At 34.5% G+C, this 21418-nt stretch overlaps 1 protein-coding gene across 3 annotated transcripts in view; it reads right to left on the reverse strand.

The window, feature by feature from the left end:
* LOC106878287 (solute carrier family 25 member 32) overlaps positions 1–21418 on the reverse strand; it is a 103588-nt gene that overhangs the window by 73061 nt on the left and 9109 nt on the right. For all 3 annotated transcript variants that reach the window (XM_014927464.3, XM_014927465.3, XM_052966606.2), the window contains exon 2: positions 5039–5195. In XM_014927464.3, coding sequence (XP_014782950.1) covers positions 5039–5195 — 157 coding nt within the window. The remainder of the gene's footprint in view (positions 1–5038; positions 5196–21418) is intronic.

The following is a 21418-nucleotide window of genomic DNA, read 5'->3' on the forward strand; positions in this document are numbered from 1 at the left end:
AAAATAGATTGGAGCCTGGTGCGCAGCTCTCCAGTTTACCAGTTCCAGTCAAACCATACAACTCATGCCAGCATGGAAAATGGACACTAAATGATGATGATGAGTCAGTTTTTATCTAGATAAAATGCAATATATTACTCATGAACATTGGGAGTAAGCTTAATGTTCTATGTACTAAGTTACTGAGGAAATTTCTCTGTATAAATCATGATGGGTTTGACAAATAATTTGTATCCTAAATTTCAGTTGTGGGAATTGACAATGTTCTAGGGGCATAAGGGTTAATTATTTTCCCAGAGTTGACAAGCTGTCAAAGTTACAATATCCTTCCATCATACTTAACATCTGACAGAAAGCGCTCTGTAACAAACCAGTTGAAGGCAATGAATTATGTGAACAGGTACCTAGTGATATTAACATCTTTTTCAGCATGACAAATATTTATTTCTGCATTTTATCCTATTAACTACAATTCCAATATCAATATTGATCAACAGAGAAAATTTTTTTTGTCTTTGAAGAGATCTATACTGTATTATATAAGCACAAAATTAGTGATTTATGAAAGAGGAAGAAATAAAACGTGGTGATAAAATCTTTCTCAAGAGAATTAGCAGCATAGGTGAGATGAAATAGCTTCAAATAAGAAAGAATACACTTATGCTACAAAAAAATCCAAAGCCAAAAGACATTCCAGTGAAGATTATATCCACCAAAGAAATGTATAAGTTTGAAACAAAATGTTAATCATAAACTAAGAGCTATACTAAATGTTTTGAAAAGCAGTTTATAAAACTAAAATAAAAAAATACCAGTATATTAATGCAATTGATTTTTTACATAAGCAGAGAATTTACATATCATGCACACACACCATACTTTCTATTTTTAACCAGTAACCTGATATTATATAAGTTTCATGCAAATATATTCATAGTTATTCAAACAGGTGTGTGTAATCTCTATTGTAATATAAAATAAAATAATAAGCAAATTAAAGAAAAAGTAAACTATATTAAAACATATAATATATAAAAAGGTAAAATAAGACATGCTACAAAATACAGTACACACTAGAAACTTATGTGCAATATCCATGTACACAAACACACACCAACAAAAAAACCTATAAGTTGGAACAGAACACAGCAAGTTGATGAATACCTATATTGTCTACCTCCCCATTACCTCTTCCATCTCAGCTTCTGCACACAACATATGTCCATTCTTCTTTTTGATCAATGCTTCCACCACTTAGATCTCAGTGTCTGACATTCCACTGCCTAAACATTATATAGCAATCTCCACAAAAGATATCAAGCATTTATACATCAGAAATGGATTGAATTCCTTTCTTACTTCAAACCAGATTCCCCATTGTTTGATAAGAGAAAGAGGAGACTCCCACAAGGTACTTTGCATTGAACTATGCCCGTGTATTATACTATTGTGGAACCCTTTTTGAGACAGTGTTTTACTGCAGGATCCCTTTCCTAACACCAAGTCTCTTACAACATACATGGTGTACATTTCCTAAATTGGACCAGTTGAACAATATTTATTTCAGTCTGGTATTTATTTTATCAATCCGTATTTATCAAATCACTAAGCTTATGTTACTGACATAAAGAAAAACATCTCAATACCAGTTAACATAACTAGAGACACTAGCACAGGCCTGGTCAAGGTCACTTCACAGCCACATGGTTTCAAGTTCAGGCTCACTATAACACCTGAGGCAAGTGTCTCCTCCTATTATACCTCCAGGTCAGCAAAGCCTTATGAGTGGATTTAATCAAAAGAAACTGAAAGAAACCCACTGCGTATATGCCTGTGTGTTTGTGTCCCCCTTTTCTTGACATTGCATCCTAGTTATAAACAAGCTTCACCATCATACAAGCATTATCACTCATTTCCAGTCTTCTACAAAAATATGTACGGCCATTGAGCAATTTGTGTTCAAAGGGATTTGGGGAATATTACCATACTTGGAAACAAGGAAGGACATCTGGTCATAGAAGAATCTAGCTCAATGGATTCTGTTTGACCATGCAAGCATGGAAAAGTAAATGTTAAAACAATGATGATAATCTATAGGAGGGGGTACTGAAATGTTCCTGGATTCACAGGTATTGCAAAAGGCTTTCCAAGTTCTTTTACAGGGCTTAGAAAAACTGAAGGACCACTACAATAAGTGTGTGAATCTGAGAGGGGAATATGTTGGATAAAATCATAATTAACTGATCCTCCTGTATTTTCTGTTACCCAAAGTCAGGAACTTTTCAGCACCACCTTTTCTATAATGTACAAAGACCATCCAGCTGTAAAACAATGCTTTAATTTTTGTCTAATTCATTTGTCTAACCCATGCTAGCATAGAAAAAACAAATGTAAAAGTCATTGACCAAAATTTCAGTCAACTAAATACCACTCATTACTGAAGTTCAGTAGAGTGAAATTCAGTCAGCCTGAGACTGTAGTAGATGTTTTTCTAAAGTACAGCATTTTACCACACAAAAGTAACCAATAACACAAATTATGCTGAGCATAAGGAAGTAGGGATAGGGAGCAACTTCAATATAAATGTGATTAATTATCTTGTGTAAAATTAGAAAATCATGAGAGCAGCCAACATAAATATCTAGAAACTGCATAAACAAGATAAAGAAACCAACTTATATAATAAACAAGACAAATGATGACAGCTGTGAAAATCTGAGATAATCATTTTTTTTTTTTTTAAATCAACAAAATATATACAGTAGAGTAAAAAAGAAATCCCAAGAAAAGCCACTCTACATGGCCCAAACTGTCAAGATTGAGCAGAGAGGGAATAGATCAAAACAAATCATGCTTCTACCAACCAAAAAAAGGTTCCCTTTTCTCCAGTTAAAATTGAAGTACACAATATCTTCTAATTATGAAAAGCAAAAAGTCATAATCCTTTTGATCACCAAATGTTAAGACAGTGGTAAGTAAAATATGCACTAAAAACTCTGCGGCATTGTAGAAACACCAATCTCTCCAGAACTGTGCCACTACAAGCATATAACAAAGAGTGATAATATACTATTAATTATACCTGTGCATGTATGTGAAGGGTGTGGCCTAATAGTTAGGCTGTTGCACTCACGATCACTAGACCATGGGTTTGATACCCAGACTGGGCAGCGCATTGTGTTCTTGAACAAAACACTTCATTTCACATTGCTCCAGTCTACCTTGTGATCAGTGGGGTATGTTAGCCTGCTAACCTAGCAAGCAGGATAGCGTCATCTGAAAGCTAAAACAATGCAAAGCACATTGTGACCAGTGATGTATAACATCTGATAATCTGGTCAGTCACATGATCACGTTATGTATATGTATAATATACACACACACACACACATCCACCCATCATTATCATTTTCATACTCCATATACAGTGTTGGCATGTCAGCATATTTTCCATGGTACTAGGTGCTCTTTTTTCATGTTACCAGCACTAGTGAGATCACCATTTAGCTTGGAAGACTACAAACCCTGAGGAGAGGAGGGCAGTTTTATGCTAAAAGATGAGGGATAAAAGCATGAGAGAATGAGGCAGGGTAGGTTTCTTGCTGTAGAGGAGCTTGTGTACTCACAGCCAACATCTTACACAAAATCCATCACCACCAATACATACAAAAACAGTGAATAAACAATCACTGATGTTGTAAGTAGCTAGCAGATTGGTGGGACTAGGCCAAAAAGGGGCCTGGAGCAGGTGGGTCAAAATACAGTAAATATAACATAACTTGGTCAGATCAATGGCAGGTTGACATCCAACACATCAGATTTCTGATGCATGCTGTCTACGATACTTTACTAAGTCTAACAAACCTTCAATGGGATAAGAAGGAAGCAGCCTGCTTTCCCTTGTGTACTGAAAAAAAGGCTCCTTCAACATGTCCTCAGTTACTACCCTAGAGCCTTAGGAAATGGTTGCTACCACTGGTGACATGACCAAGTGCTCAAGGTGGTTGTGTAAGTGACATCCATAGCCATTCAGCCCCAGTAAATAACTCAAACAAAGAAAGCAATCACTTTTCTCTAAGGTGGGGAGAAGCCTAGCTCACTGAAACAAGAATCTATGCCTACTTCTCACAGCTTTACACAGATAGCTGAAAGTGGAAAAGTTTCCAAAATATATTATATCAACAATATTACACCCAGACATAGAGATCTCAAATTCCAAACAAGTGATCACGTGGAAACTGTGCCTTGAGAAGAACACATGGAGAGGAGGCTTGCCAAATACCAGAAGTTAGTATAGAAGAGCAGAAACCAGGGGTTGGTAGGTCTGTTGCAGAGTGAACACTCCACAAAACCCCAACAATCCTAGTAGACATGAGATTTTCTTGGGTCTTCACTCTGCAAGGATCTAATAGTGTTTATAATTACTGGTACAGAAAAGAGGAGAGCAATAAATTCATCATTGAAGCTATAGACAAAGCTTCTAGGTGGCTTTGGATAAAGAGGGCAAACCAGTACTTTTCTGCTGCTGGAATGCAAGCAGGGACTTGATCAATCCCTACACGGTCAAATAGGAAGGGGACTGATGCTGAAAAACCCAAAACCACCTGAGACCCCAGAAAGTGACAATGCATATACATACATGCATACATGTGTGTGCGTGTGTGTCTAAGTGTGTGTATAAGACAGATATTAAACAATGATACACACACACACACACACACAAACACTATGTTTATTCATATATATAATATGCACTTTCTCCGCATTTCTATACCGAAATAGGCTCGCACATTAACTGAATTGTAGCCATATTTTCCTCTGTCAAATACATTACCATATTTGGAATAGCTTGACTAGTTGTAAGTTATATCTATTGTCCAAGCTAATTAATGTCTAACAAAAAGTTAAACTCACAATAATAATATTACATTTTTCTTCATAATTTCAACAAAATATATTCCCATCCAACTTATGCTACATAGCAAAATGGACATAAAACAAATACTAAAAGAAAATACAATAGGTGTGTTGTACTTACACAAAGAAGTATATTCCCCAGGCCATGCCAGCCCCTAAACAGTTTGCTGAAACCCCTTGATAAAGTCCAGTGAATCCTTGGGAACACACAATTGACCGTACAGCATGTATGAAAGAGTTATAATTTGGACGGGCAGTAACACCAGTGCCTTCATTGACTGAAATACAAAATAAAAGTAAACATCAATGACATGAAAAGACAGAATTTACATAAAGTGGAAAATTAATCATGTGCCTATTTTAAAAGAAATATATATTTATTTTATTTATTTTACACAACTACAAACAAGCTCAATTATTTTAGAGGAGCTTACAGCCAACTGAATCAAGTAATATAAATGACTGTTACTTATTCTAAAGAGCATCAAAGTATAAGGGATGAAAGAAATCCGGGAAGATTTAAACACAATAAAAGGTTTCTGTTGTTCAGGCCCAGGTTAACCCTGAATGGGCAAATCTATGACCAAAGATATTCCAACTCAGAGTCCTAAGTATTGAAAAAAAAAAAGCATACCAATAAAACTGCTGCCTGTTTTTGAATGAAAGGAGTTTACTTGTCCTACAAATTTGAACATTTTTTTTTGGGGGGGGGGAGATTGAGCATTTAATAATGCAGTGGAAAATGAGCTAAACCAAACAATGAGCTATTGAAAGCATGCTATTATAAAAGGGAAGAATATGTTCTAGCCAGGGGAATATCTCACTCACCTACATATATTGCTGTGTTGCTTATAAAGTTTTGCATACTCTTATTTGACTTGCTCTTCATTACTAAGAGCCCCTCCTTTCAGCAAGATACAACACCTATGATCATCCCATTCTTTACCAATATTTTTACCCTATTTTTTCCATTTTTCTAAAAAGAGAAAAGCTGAGTGCAATTTGACTGCTGTTTGTAACAGGCTAAGTAATCACATAAGATATCTCATTGGCAGAATCTAAGTAGTTAGGTGCTCTTCTGTTTCAACCAACTACTCTTTGGTATTTATGTAATATTGATTTTATTCAACCTTTGTGAGAAAACCAATTAAATAAACCTTAAATTACTGGTAGCTATTTTATTGACACCAGAAAGAATAAAGTCTAACTTCATGGAATTTCAATGCTAAACTACAAACTACAAAACTAGTCATCTGGTCCAGGATTTTACTGCCCAAGACAACATCAATGCCTTTGATAGTTGTAGAGAATTATTTTCCCAGCCACACACCTCCCCAAAATAAGTTCACCTATCTGTAGGCAGTGAGAGCACTAACTAGTCTAAACTATAATCAGTAGATTGTTTCTTTTTGAGAAATTTTCAACTAATTTCTTAAAAAGCTATTTCAAATGTAATTATGTCTACTAAAATGTCATTGGCCTAGTTTTTATAATGTGATTCGGAAATTTAAGAGCAACATTAGGTTCCAATACAACCAGATGTTTTGAGGTGCCATAACCAGAAAACAAGGCTATATGAAATAGGCCATAATGAAACAGTGTTTTATGACCTTCCAACAATGAAATAAAGTTCTGCGGGCATAGTCCGTGATAGAAGTTCTCACACTAATGTCTCTATTCCAACTAATTTTGTCAACACAATGCCAAAATTATTTCAGTATGAATGCAAATATTTTTAGAAGTAAAACTCATTTTCTTTTTACCAAAGACAGAACTCATCTCAGCCATCTGCTTGATTTGCTATGTTTTCTAAGGGTCCCCAATCAAGAAAAGAAACCAACAAGAGCCTGTACAGCCATGCATCCAGATAGAATTAGCAATCAAGTCTCCCTCAAATTACACTCTACGATCATAAAAAAGGAGGGAGTCATATTAGCAAATAGAATTGTAATTATACTATGTCTGAAAATAAATGGGATGGTCGGGGCTGGAATACTTTTGATCATAAGTCTTAGGAGTGTGATTCGTGATATTTGCTAAGATGTCACGAATCACACTCCTAAGACTTATGATCAAAAGTATTCCAATCAGTGATGACTAATGATTACACTGCACCAAGCAGACAATTAGATTTTCATAAATAACTTTTAATGAGATTAAAACAAATAAATCTGTAAAATAATATAAAAGTGCTTTAAGAAACATTAAGGCATGTACCTGTACACTTGCATGCTTATACATGATTATAAAATAAACTACGTTATTCTCACCAGTCTCAGATAGCTGGCCATGGTTACAGGCACAACACTTCCTCCTAACTATGCTATATATATAAAAAAAATTTAAAAAATTTCAATTGGCTTACAAATAGGATTAAAATTACAAAAATATTTCCGTTCTATTGTGCTAGAGCAAGACTAAGGTCAACAGACATTCTGCAGGCTAAAGATTTTAATAGTTTCTCTTTATACATATGTAAATAAGGACAGATAATGAAGGCAATCACTCAAATATTTTGTAAATGACAACAACAAAAAAGAAATTAGTTCTTTCCTTTATCAATAAAGTTTATTTAAATAAATAAATAAATAAAAAGTGGGGCTGGAGATTTTCTAGGAAAGAAGCAGAATCAGGAAGTAGTGATTTTGTTTCTCTCAATACCTAAAGACCATTGAAATGGTGTTTACTGAAGAAATGGAACTGACTGTGAAAACCCCAGTTGCTGAGGTAGAGGATTTCTTATATAAGCAGCTTCAGATTTAAAAGTGAGAAAGGGATGGAGTGTAATGATATTCTTTTCTCAACAGCATTAATGACATAATTCAAATGAATAAAACTGGGAATGCATTTTTTTAAAAAGTCACAGTAATAATTTTTTTTCAATTATTGTCAATAATATTATGTGCGACACAGTCTTATGGCCATACTTTTAACTTTATTACAGTAAAACATTAACGAGTTAAAAAAAAAAAAAGCTAGCTTTTCTCTTGAATAGTGTGTATTAGTACAACTGTATTTTCACATAAACAAAAATATCTTTAGGAATCAAAGCATATTTGCTTAAGATGTTTTTCCTTGCTTGTTGCATAAGCAACAAACAAGAAAACATGAGTTGCTAATAAGCTGTAAATCATCACTCCATACAGATAGTGATGCTTATTATTATCATCATCATTCTAGTTGACTAACCTAATCAATTCTGCTTGAACAGTGACAAGAAAATCTCAAAAGAGCTGAACAGCAGGTCTTTAGAGAAGAAACTTCCCTTAGGCAAGGGTTTTAACCATTAACTTATTGCCCTCTAAGGTGACTGTGCCACATCTAGGCCATGGTTTCTGGTGCCTTCTGCTGACAATTTTCAGCCATTTGGATATCAGAGATTTGTTGTATATTCAAACCATGTGGAGATTCTGTTTACAAGATCTAGCTGGAACTTCTCTCCATTGCCTCAGCTTTCAACTTATGTTTAGAAACAACATTGTTATGTAGACCTATGTTATGGAAGTAATCAGCTTGTCTAGACATGGACATCATAGGTATATTGCAGCTATATTGTCCTAACACAGCAGTCATCCATTTTAAAGGATACGAAAGGGATATTTTAGGTCAGAGGGGAATGGTATTGGTTACTATATTAAACAGGTTAACAAGATAAAACTGCAATTATTAGTTCAACATTCTAAGTCTGAGTAACTTAACAGGTATTTCAGTAAAAAGTCTATTGCATGCTAATTTCTCTTCTATGAAAAGCAGAAAGAAAACAACCCACCATTATACAATAGCTATTAAAGAATCTCATTACACAATGAATCTGTAGAGAAGATTCACTTAAAGTACATAAAAAATTGATAGCAAAATCAATAGGGAATCTATCAGATATGCATATTGATTAAAGATATTGTTACTTGGATAATTATGCTCTATTCATGTAAAAATAGTATTTTACTTTATGTACAGGTTTTTGCTGGTTTATATACACAGGTGTAGAACACAAGCAGCAGTAGCAAACATAATAGTTTGGTGAACTTCCAGTAATTTCAATTTCACAAATAATTTTTTATGTTAAGAGCAAAGAGCCATTCTAAATAATGAGGATAAACAGACAAGAAAGCAAACCTATTGTAAATTTAGATAGAATACACCTTAAAAAGAATAATGGACCTAAAGGCACAAATCTGAAAGGTGTTATTATTCTTTTATACCTTGACTAAATTTTACAAATATTTATCATGCACCAGTCATAAGCAAAAATAAAATTATATTAAACCTATCATTATTTACATGTTCATGAGGCCTTATATAGACATGCAATATGTCTGAATAGGATATATCATAAAAAGATTAACATAAACTGGCAGCAATAAATTGTTTGTTGAGGGGGGGGAGGGGGATTCTACTGCCAAAAATACAAACTCATTTAAAAGGTTAGAAGCAATAAAAATCTTAAAAATTGGAAGAAAATTGTACAACAGAAGAGGGAAAATTAGTAACTGGACTAATTTGAGAAATAGACGAAGTACATATGAATAGAAAAAGAAATTATTAAATGCATTGGTTAAACATAAAATAAGAAAAAAAACTGGTTTGCATGAGACAATGAATACTTTTCTTCTAATTTTTTTATTTTTATACAATAACAAAATAACATAGTATTATGAAAAAAACTTAATGCAGAAATTTCGAAATCTCTTAAAATTCGCTAAATTAAAAATGCACGATCTATATAGCACACCTTCTAATTGCAGCAGTTAAGCATTATATAATTATACCTAGCTGTAAATATCCAAGTAATAACTTAATTATAGATAGCTTCTGTTGGCTTGGTTCACCTAGCTAAGCAACTAAGTCATGGACAGTTGCAGCATTGGTGATAGTAAGCTCCTTGATGATAGCATTCTGTCAACTGAGTCAACTCAAGTTGCTAGTGATCGGTTATGTTGGGTCAAAAATTGTTGGGATGGTAGTATAGGGTAGATAAGAAAGTAAACCAATGTAAACTATAGACGAAGAACAAATAATAAGGTTATAGTTCACAGTTGTTACAAATGTCAGATGAGATGGTTCAGTCCTTTGTCTTACAACACATTTTAATAAACGTGATCACTTCACAACCAGCTCCAACAGACACTACATATCAATTAGTGTCATATAGTGAACAGAAAAAATATTGCACCCATGGTCTAATCTAAATCTACATAATTTGTACTAAATGTATAAGACAGAAAGACAATCAACATTTAATAGATTTTTTTTCTTTTTTTTTATATTCTGGTTTCAGTTATTAAACTGTGACCATGCTAGCGCACAACCTTCGATGGTTTAGTCATACATATCAAATCCTGTTTTTATTTCAGTGGTTTCAGTGTGCTGAAACACTGTCTGAAGAGACACAACAGATTGCTTGTTTTAAAACAAATGTAAACATAATCACATACAAGAGGCTTCTGCAATTTCAATTTAACAAAGATATTGGACAATTTGAGTTTATAGTAGAAGACACTTGCCCAAAATAGCACACACAAACCATACCCAGAACCACAAGGTTGTGAAGCAAGCAGCAATACCTACACCTATTGTATAACTTAAACAATACTAAACTGTCACCTGAATATCAAATTTAAATACAGTGAATCAAATGTCAAATAAATATCAGATTATGAAGAAGGATCACAGTATACTTGAAAAGCTTAAAACATTTTCTTATAAAAAGTTCTGGAATTAAGATCTATCAACAATTAAGTTCTAGTCTTAAGAAAAAAAATAGTTCAATTACTATGCTCCTTCCATACTTGGTAAATTTTTAAAAGCTACATCAGTGATCAAATTTTAAAATAGCCATTATATCCTTATGCCTCCAATAGCATAGTTTGGTTGATACTGTTGATGATAAAGAATACACTGTAACAGTGTTATAACAATAAAAAATTGAAACAGCAACCTAGAACTTTTTGCGTTCAACCTTTCTAATTTTGTCCTGCAGTGTGAACTCGTGACCAAGTTTCTGACAACTATAGCATTTTCAATTTTTAAACAGACACTTGATTCTGAAGTGTAGGCCTTCACATCCGTAAAATAGATCGGAGCCTGGCACTTTTTTGGTTGTACTTTCTGGGTTGACACAACTATATTTTTGCGGAATCTTTCTCTTGAATTTTTTTCACTTCATGTTTACCATTGTTTGACATTCTTCTACAATGGTCTGTAGGGTTAAGTCTTAGTTCGCTTGCTCCATTTTTGAGAGAATCCTTGCTTGAATTTCTCTATCTTCAGTTGCTGTAAGGCTTTGTATGAAGATAAAGGATCTAAGCATATCCTAAGTGAGTTCCTGAAGTTTTAAGTTCTCACACATACGGTTGAAAAAGAAATTCATCAAACGCAGACATGCAGAAAAAGAAGAAAATTTACCACAGTAAGAGAAATTTCATGTAACATTCATCATCATCAACATCATTGTTTTAATATCTATTTTTCCAAGCTAACAAGAGTTGGACAGAGTTTATTGAGGCAAATTTTATATGGCCAGGTACACTTCCTGTTGCCAGCCCTCAGTTACCAAGCAAGGTAATATTTGCCCATATCCAGACATTTTCGCAAAATATTGGAAATGAATGACATTCATCTGCAAATGCCACAATATTAAAACAAAGAAGTACAAGCACACAAAAGGCTTCTTTTAGTTTCTTTGTACCAAATCTATTCACAAAGCTTTGGTCGGCCCTGGGCTACAATAGAAGGTGCCACACAATGAGCAGTGTGACTGAACCCAAGACCACATGGTTGGGAAGCAACAATATAGGTGATTTGATTTAAGTGTCATTTTTTTTCTTTCAGTTTAAAATTTCCAATTGATAAAACTGAAATGTTTTATGAAAACATTTCAACTAGAATAGGAGTGAGGATCTAAAAAATAATTCAAACTAAAATTAGAAAAAATTTTAGCAAGTAAAATTATATTTCAATTCTGAAAGTAAATTTTGACTCATGGAAACACTTTATTTACTTTATTTACCACTTAAAAAACAAGAAGGAAAAGAATTTTTTCTTCTATAAGTTGAACTAAATATCCCATTACTGTAAGCTGTTTCAGTAGGTCTTTACTTGATTTAAGATAAGAGTGCCAATGTATTTTCAAACACAAATGAAAGAGCACTTTCACAACATTTTCCATCAGCCAACAGAAGTCAATGTGAGGGCAACAGTAACAACCTAAAAGTAGAAACACTGGGATCACAGAAAACTTAACAGTACTCGCAGTAATAATTAACTGAAGCAATCACTTATTTCATCAGAGTAACTTTTCATTTTACATTAGAATAGCAAGCTAGTTGTCAAATGATATGTTTTACTGCAGCAAAAACTATTGAAAATATTTTTATAATGAGAAGCCATTCCAACATATTAAACTACAATTTTCTGTTCTTAAATTCCATGTTATATGAAATTAAAAGAAAAAAATGAAGAAAACAAGAGGTTGACAACCAACAAGTTAACTATACTCAAAAAAAACAACTCTATAAGTTCAGATATTTTATTTCCTAATTGCCTGACAGTTGGGGTTTGTTGTGGTTTCTAATCCATTACATGTGCTAACAATCTTCAATGCCATCAAAATAGATTTTATAATATTATGCAGACAAGGAAAAGTTACAAGACTGAAAGACATGTCTTCTTTAATTACAACTACTGTACATGAACTTTATTATTGTAATAAAGTTAATAAAAGTGCTCAAATGAGAAAAAGAAATCAAATAAATCTCAAATTAGTAACTGTTTTTCTAGCTTTGTTTTTCCTAAAGAAAGTAAAAAATAAATTTAACTCAAAATGTGATCAATATTCCAGTTTCAGATTGCCAAGTTTACAGAGCCACACTAAACGGTTTTCCATATTCAATTTCATCTGTACATTCTGTCCATATAGTGCTTATTTATAGAGCACAATAAATCAGTGTGAGATTTGACACTTTTCCATCTTTCCAAAATGGATAAAAGAAACAACAGTAAGTGACTAGAAGTCAATTTAACTTACTCTTTCCAACCCTAGCAAAATTTGTCTGTACCAATAGATTGATATATTAATTTGCCAATACCTATTCAGTTGAAATAGATATTTGGCAAACTGATGGTGATCCTTTTTCATTGTTGGCTGTAGTCACTGCACTTCACTTTCAGCAATAATGTCCCACTAAAAAGATGTTAATGCGACAGAATCCTATTTACACCGGCATATCTTAAGCTGAGTTGAATCATTGATTAAAGATAAAAGCATTACCAAGTGAAAGCGGGCAAAACAAAATCAACTTACGGAGGGGAGCACTAAGCAGTGATAAGTGAAATTGCAATGTAGTCAATCCGAATATGCTTGGTGCACATTCAAACTGGAGAACAAGCTACTCACTGCGTTTTGTCATGGAGAATATATCTTGCTTATTGATAAACAGAATGTAAAAAAACTGTCCGACGAATGAGAATGTGAAATGCTGAGTAACAGTTTTTGTGATATTTCTGCTGCTTTTAATAAAGTGTGTGTATATGTATATATATATATATATATATATATAAAACATATATAAGGACTCCATAATGAACAACAGATGAGGATTCCACAACTTGGTATCTTTATCTTGATCTTGAGTAAAATGTATGAGACATTTTATGGTACTGACTGACAATCTTGAGATGATTTATGCTTTCTACTCGGAAGCAAGCCCAGTTTTGCTGCAAGCTACAAATGCACAATCACCATAAAGAAAATCATCTGGAGTGGGTTCTTCTTGGTGCTTCTTAAGATTCACCCTAAGTTGGTCACAATGTTTTTGTTTATTCAGTTTTAAACTAGTCAAACATTCTCCATCCATTTCGCTTTTCAGCAAAGTCTTTCCAAGAGTCAAGATCAATGTTACAATGCTTGAAGTTAACCTTAAGCTTATCCTTGTAACATAAAAGGGGAAGACCTACAGAGTGTTCATTGTTTCAATGCTGACTACAGAACTGCTGTTTGGGGACCCTATCATCTTTCCTTTGAACCAAGTGTCTTGCCCATCCCTACTATATCATCATCATCATCGTTTAACGTCCGCTTTCCATGCTAGCATGGGTTGGACGATTTGACTGAGGACTGGTGAAACCGGATGGCAACACCAGGCTCCAATCTAAATTTGGCAGAGTTTCTACAGCTGGATGCCCTTCCTAACGCCAACCACTCAGAGAGTGTAGTAGGTGCTTTTACGTGTCACCCGCATGAGGCCCAGTCAGGCAGTACTGGCAACGGAGATGCTCGAAATGGTGTCTTTTATGTGCCACCCGCACAAGCCAGTCCAGGGGCACTGGCAACGATCTCGCTCGAAAATCCTATGAAGGCCAGTCAGGCGGTACTGGCAACTGCCACGCTCGAAATGGTGTCTTTTATGTGCCACCCGCACAAGCCAGTCCAGGGGCACTGGCAAAGATCTCGCTCGAAAATCATACGAAGGCCAGTCAGGCGGTACTGGCAACGGCCACGCTCAAAATGGTGCATCTTATGTGCCACTCGCACAAGAGCCAGTCCAGGGGCACTGGCAACAATCTCACTTGGCTTGCCGGGTCTTCTCACGCACAGCACACCTCCAAAGGTCTCGGTCAGTAGTCATCGCCTCAGCGAGGCCCAATGTACGAAGGTCTTGCCTCACCACCTCAGCCCAGGTCTTCCTGGGCCTACCTCTTCCACGGGTTCCCTCAACTGTTAGGGTGTGGCACTTTTTCACGCAGCTATCCTCATCCATTCTCACCACATGTCCATACCAGCGCAATCGTCTCTCTTGCATGCCACAACCGATGCTTCTAATGTTCAGCTTTTCTCTCAAGATACTTACACTCTGACGGGTATTCACATTGACATTACACATCCAACGGAGCATACTGGCTTCATTCCTTGCGAGCTTACGCATGTCCTCAGCAGTTACAGCCCATGTTTCACTGCCATGTAGCATGGCTGTTCGTACACATGCGTCATACAGTCTGCCTTTTACTCTGAGTGAGAGTCCCTTTGTCGCCAGCAGAGGTAAGAGCTCTCTAAACTTTGCCCAGGCTATTCTTATTCTAGCAGCTACACTTTCAGCGCACCCACCCCCACTACTAACTTGGTTGCCCAGATAGCGGAAGCTATCGACTACCTCTAGTTTTTCACCCTGGAATGAGATAGTTGTTTCCTGTTTGTTTACAGTCTTTATTGCACCTGAACATCTGCCACATACAAAAACTAACTAACTAGTTAACCTGCCTTTGATATTGCTGCACCTCTTATGTGTCCATAGCTTGCACCGGGTACATCTTATAGAGTTACTACCTACTCCTTTTCTACATACTGAGCAGGGCCATCTACCTGAAGGGGTTTGTGTTTTATCTACCTTCCTACTTATTAGGATTTTGATTTTAGCTAGGTTGACTCTAAGGCCCTTCAATTCTAGACCTTGCTTCCACACTTGAAACCTCTCTAGTTCTGATAGTGACTCCGCAATTAGTGCAAGGTCAGCAGCATAGAGGAGCTCCCAGGGGCAGAAAAGCCTCAATACTGGTAATGTTGCATCATTACAGTATCTCATTATTTCTATCTTTGTCTCGCCATACCACAAATTGTGCATGGCAATCACATGTGAATGGAGTCAAGTAGGTTTATATGCTTAATGGTAAGGGGTCCAAATTTTAGAAAAAAACTTTTCAAAGGTCCTTCCCAAGCCAATTGCCTGAATTCATCATCATCATCTGTGATATATATATATATATATATATATATATATATATATATATATCCCTACCCTTGATGAGATGCCGAACTGTCACAGAAATACTCATTTTTGCCAGCTAGGTGGACTGGAGCAATGTGAAATGAAGTGTTTTGCTATCAAACACCCAACCACTAAGCCACACACCTCTGTAAAACTGTAAAGCAGTTGTGAAAGCAACCAATAAAACTTTGGGAATCATTGAATTATAAAATTTAACTGAGGTCATGACATCATGGACAGAGGAAAGCTATTAAACAGATCTGAATACTACATTTTAGCATTAAATAAAATAAAAACAAGATATAAACTCAAAACATCCACAAAATAACAAGACAGGGAATAATATCAATGATAAATAAGCAAAAATCAGCTAGTTCAGTTCCAAAGCTGCATTAATTAGAAACTTATCAAAGAAAACAGAGATATCAAAACAAGTGATGAGATACCTATCAGCAATTCAATAGTTTCTTTTTATAAGTGTAGAAGGAGGGGCAATGCTTATGACCTTTCTAGGTTCCATCTGGTTGATGAGATTGATGCTGTTGATATTCAACTTCAATATCTGTATACCAAAAGCTAAAAAAATATTGGCAGATAGGACTACAGTAGTGACAGAAGCAGAGGAAAACAGTTAATGTTTGAAACAGGTCTGAAACTATTGAAAGGTTGCAAGACGCAACGAAAATTTTAGAAAAATAAATAAGTAAATGAGTAGAAATTTTACCGGTGAGTGTTAAATTATAAAGCACTAAAAGAGAATGACTCTCTCCAGACACAATAGAATATGCTTCAATACACAAATTCACATAAAGAATCTTGGGAAAAAAATCCAAAAACGAAATACATTTATATCTTTTTTAATTTCGTAAGTTCTGTCTTCGCATTGGCGATGTATATTATCATAATCTATAGAGTCAGACTTGAAAATTTTATATACTGAATTCACAGCCTTAATTTCAAAAACATTAACAGTGTAAGTAAAATGCTACTTACAACTATAAAATCAAAATGCCATCAAGTTCAGTTAGCTAACACTTCTTCATTTCTTATAAAAATAACTCTTAAATGAAAAGGCTAAATTAATTTGCATAATTAAGTTAGCAAACATTTCTCTGAATAAATTTTGCTATGGTATATATCAAAGCTTCAGATGAATACACAATCACTTTTATCCTAATATTTTCTATTTTCCAGGTAAACAGGTAAGTATATTGAAAAATGTTATTCTACTCCAATGGAAGAAATTCATTATAATTAGAATAATTTTATAAAAAGTGGTTAATACAGATTTACTTAGAAAACAAATATTACTCATAAATATTTACACTTGTTTCCCTATTTCTGTCTTATATTTTAATTATTAAAATATATGCATATACATACTAGTTTTGTAAAATAGGTCGCTGCTATTTAACAGAGTTAAAAGTACATTCAGTGACCACATTTATTACCCACAGCTCTTTTTTCAGATCCCTTTGTACTTAAAACTATGAAAAAAGAGAATATCAAAGTTTTGTAAACAACCTGGTGTTTACAATACCTTGGTAAATACAATTCAGAAATACACAAATGAAATTAGGTGTCCGAATGGTGAATACCCAAAAGATTCATAGAATCCAATATTTAATTCTAATTTTTACAGTAATAACAAGATCTCTCTCTCTCTCTCTCTCTCTTAATAACTTATCCATCACATAGTTCTTCAAAAGCAAAATGTGAATTCTGCAAACAAAGACAGACAAACTGAGCGATGCAGACACCAGAAATATGATAATATATACTTGTGAAGCATAAATAATTGAAAAGAGGGACTGCAATTAAATATGACGCACTGAATAAACTAGCATTTAAGAAAAGCAAAGTGCAAATGTGTACAATAAACCATCTGGGAGAACTAGGTCAATGTAATTAGATCAGAACGTAATTAAATTGGATATAGATACTCTTACATATCCTACCCACAACAGAGGAAGACAAGCATTAAATTTGATAATACTGAAAAATATTGGAACTGTATACCAGGTAGATTTAGACAAGTACCTTGCTTGAGGTCTCGAAATAGTTTAGCACATTAATTAATCAATGATATAAAATTATAGAGTTCCTTATGCATTTTGCTAATTATAACAAACATTTCCAAGAAAAAAATTACATCTATAAATAGAAATCTGATGGTGTACTGGAAATATAGTAAGAACAATGCATAACCAAGTTAACAGTTACCAAATTCTCAAACCAAACATTTACCAACCCTTGACATGTACCATGAGGTACAACATTTCATTTGGCACAACAAAAAGTCAGTCTTTTTTTTTATGAGATAGAGTAAGGGAGGTGAGGAAGAAAGAACAATCAACTGAATTGACATAAAACAAAAGGTAAGCCATATGTCCTTGTTTCAGTTTTAAGCCAACCACATATAAAGACATAATATCAGATTTCCATCCTCTGTCTATTCAAAATCAAGCCAATATGTTAAATAAATGAAATTTTGACTTGATCATTCAACTAATTCAATATAGCATCTATGAATGAAGATAGGATGAATATGGCTGAAAATGGTCCACTGAAGCAGAGCTTATCAGAGCAGTTACAAACTCTTCCTGAAATTTCAAGTTAAACATAACAAAAGCATCATATTGGGTCGGGAGCCAATAAACAAGATTGCTAGTATGAATACATTTAAAAAAAAAAAAAAAAGACATATTTACAGGACTGTTTATTTCCTGAAAACATTGATTGGCAAATTCTGTACAATGAATTACTAAACACTGCTTATGTTTTAAAAATATCCAATATAGCATTCTTACTGTCTCAGCGTTCAAAACGGCAAGAAAACAAAAGAGAAAGAGATAGAATAAGAGAATGAGAGGGATAAAAATATCTACCAGTATAAAGAGGCAGAAGAGTAAAAACTACTGAAGAGTAAAAACAAAAGAGAAAGAAGCAATAAGAAAGTGAAAGAGAACAAAAAAACAACTGCCAGTATGAAGAGGTAGATATGCTACTTAGACTCATGTCAGTCTATATAGTAAGTGTTTGTGTTTTGTTGTTCTCTTTTTATGACGTCAATGACCTCATTCAATGAATGAAATTTGGACGAAAACAATCTTCACAAGATATTTTCTTGCTAGAGTTTGTTTATTCATATTTTGTCAAATGTATTGCCACTAAATAAGGAGCAATATTAACAGATGATATAGTATATTCTTACCTTAGATCAAAGTGTGTTCTAAAAGAGAATTGAGAATACAGCAATGCATTTTTCTCTATCCTTCTCCATTCATTCCAACAAAATATATTGTAAACAACCAACGATAAAGAATATAGGTATGAGTTTAAATATTTATTTACAATAAACATGGCCTCTTGCTGAGAAATTTCTGTAACATGAAACAGAAATATGACAAAGTCATAGGCATACCACATAAATTACTTACATGGCAGTTAAAGAAACATTGTGACAATGCAGAAGATGTGGTCTTTGAATTCACACATGCCACATCCTTAACAATTCCAACCATTCCCTTTAAATTCAATATGGCCTCAAAATGAAAAAGTTATCAAGATCTTCACATATGCAAAGAATTTCTTAAACATTACTGACATTTGTTTGATTTCTAAATCTTTCCAGATCATAGATAATTGAATGATAATATGGTACTTATTTCATCAACTCTGGAAAGATGGACAAAATTGATCCATCAGAATCTGAACACAAAACCTGCATCAATCAACTACCTTGGTAATCTCAAATGATGATTCTTTCTTTCTACATATTAGTGATCTGCTGATGTTACTGTTGTTCACCAATTCACCCCTGAATGAGTATACCTATGATCACAAGGTACTCTAGAAATGATCATCTAATCTCTTGTTTAAGAAATTATGTATCCAAAACTATAATACCTTAGATACATATACCCTCTTCCCTTTAAGATAGTAAGGTATGGTTTGAGGGTTGTTTGGCTTTGATTTCTGGTAGTTGAGTCATTACTTAAAAAAAGACCCCTGTTTGGTTGTCTATCGAGACGTAACTAAAAGTTACAGGTAATTAGTATAGATTTGAACAGACAAAAACAATAACAAAAGAAAGAGATACAAGAATACTTTCTATGCACACAATTTTTTTTTTTAATTCGCTTGAGGAGACCCTATTGAATCAAGTACATCAAAATCAAATCAAACCACAATCAAATGGAAATTGTAGTTATGGCTAATGCCAGTGCCACCTGACTGGCTCCCATGCTGGTGGTATGCAATAAACACCATTCATGCATCAGTCGTTGCCAGTGCTGCCTGACTGGCTCTCCATGCCAATGGCACGTAAAAAGCACCATCTGAATATGATCGATGCCAGCCACCTCACCCCGATTGGCTCCCATGCCGGTGGCACGTAAAAAGCACCATCCAAACATGGTCGATGCCAGCCTCCTCACACTGTCTGGCTCGTGTACCGGTGGCATGTAAAAAAGCACCCACTACACTCTCAGAGTGGTTGGCATTAGGAAGGGCACCCAGCTGTAGAAATACTGTCAGATCAGATTGAAGCCTGGTGTAGCCTCCTGGCTTGCCAGACCCCAGTCAAACCGTCCAACTCATGCCAGAATGGAAAACGGATGTTAAGCGATGATGATGATGTTCTGAATAACTAAAAAAAATAAACAATTATTGGAATAAAATAATTTATCTGAAATATTTTAAGTTTTTTGAACAAGTTGGTAAGCTTTGAGGGTCACTGACCTAGCTATTGATTATATCATAGCTGTATATTTAAGCAAGAGAAGAGCAGGTAGAAAACTTTGTACATCTCTGCAATATATGGATCAGCAGTATAACATGTTCCAGATTGCAAAACAGTGTACTAGAAAGAATCAGGGTGTAGTTGGGGAGAACAGTGTATGGAATGATGATGGCACACTTATTTACTGATGTCAAAAAGAAAGAAGTATTGAAATGCCACTTACTACAAGAGGCTGTTGAATATGGAAAATGCAAAAGAGAGAGAGAGAGAGAGAGAGAGAGAGAGAGAGACTGACCTTACCCCCGTATAGACCCAACAGAAGGACCAGCAATTAAAGCTGACAGCAGTATGGCTGCAAAGTAGGGAAAGCAGCTTGTCTTTCGATTAAAGTTACTTAAATATCTGGTGAAAGAAAGCATGTGCTAGTTACCCAAATAGTCAATCAGGCAGTACAGGGTGGTGTCATACCCACTGACGAGTGTAACTATAATCATCAACTGCTACAAAGAGCAAGAGATGTACTAGAGAGAGTTAACTAGAGGTTTCAAATTATTGGACAACGTCATGAAATTTACAGTGTTATTGCACATTTGATGAGGAACAGAATTAACTTGGATGGAATACAGTTTAACTTTATATGAGGAAAAAATAGAACTAATGTCATATTCCTAATATAACAACTACAAAACAAGTCATGTAAGTGTGCATGAAAAATGAAGAACAAATGAGCTAAGAGAAAAGCATGATATAAGAAGAATCAGATGTATTATGTAAGAGAGAAGACTGCATTAGAAAACAGGCATCAATTTTAATCTCTTAGGTTTAATTCCATGTTTTCAGAATTACAAGACATCTTTTTCTCTTTCTTTCCCCTTATGATTTAGATTAATTATATCCTCCTACCATAATAATAGATAGTCATCACTTACATCCCTCTTACCCTCAGGTACCCCCTCATTTTTAATTCCCTTTTTACCTATAATTGAAATTATATGTA

Source organism: Octopus bimaculoides, chromosome 3 (genome assembly GCF_046866305.1).
Source record: "Octopus bimaculoides isolate indiv1 chromosome 3, ASM4686630v1, whole genome shotgun sequence".
Classification (NCBI taxonomy): Eukaryota; Metazoa; Mollusca; class Cephalopoda; order Octopoda; family Octopodidae; genus Octopus; species Octopus bimaculoides.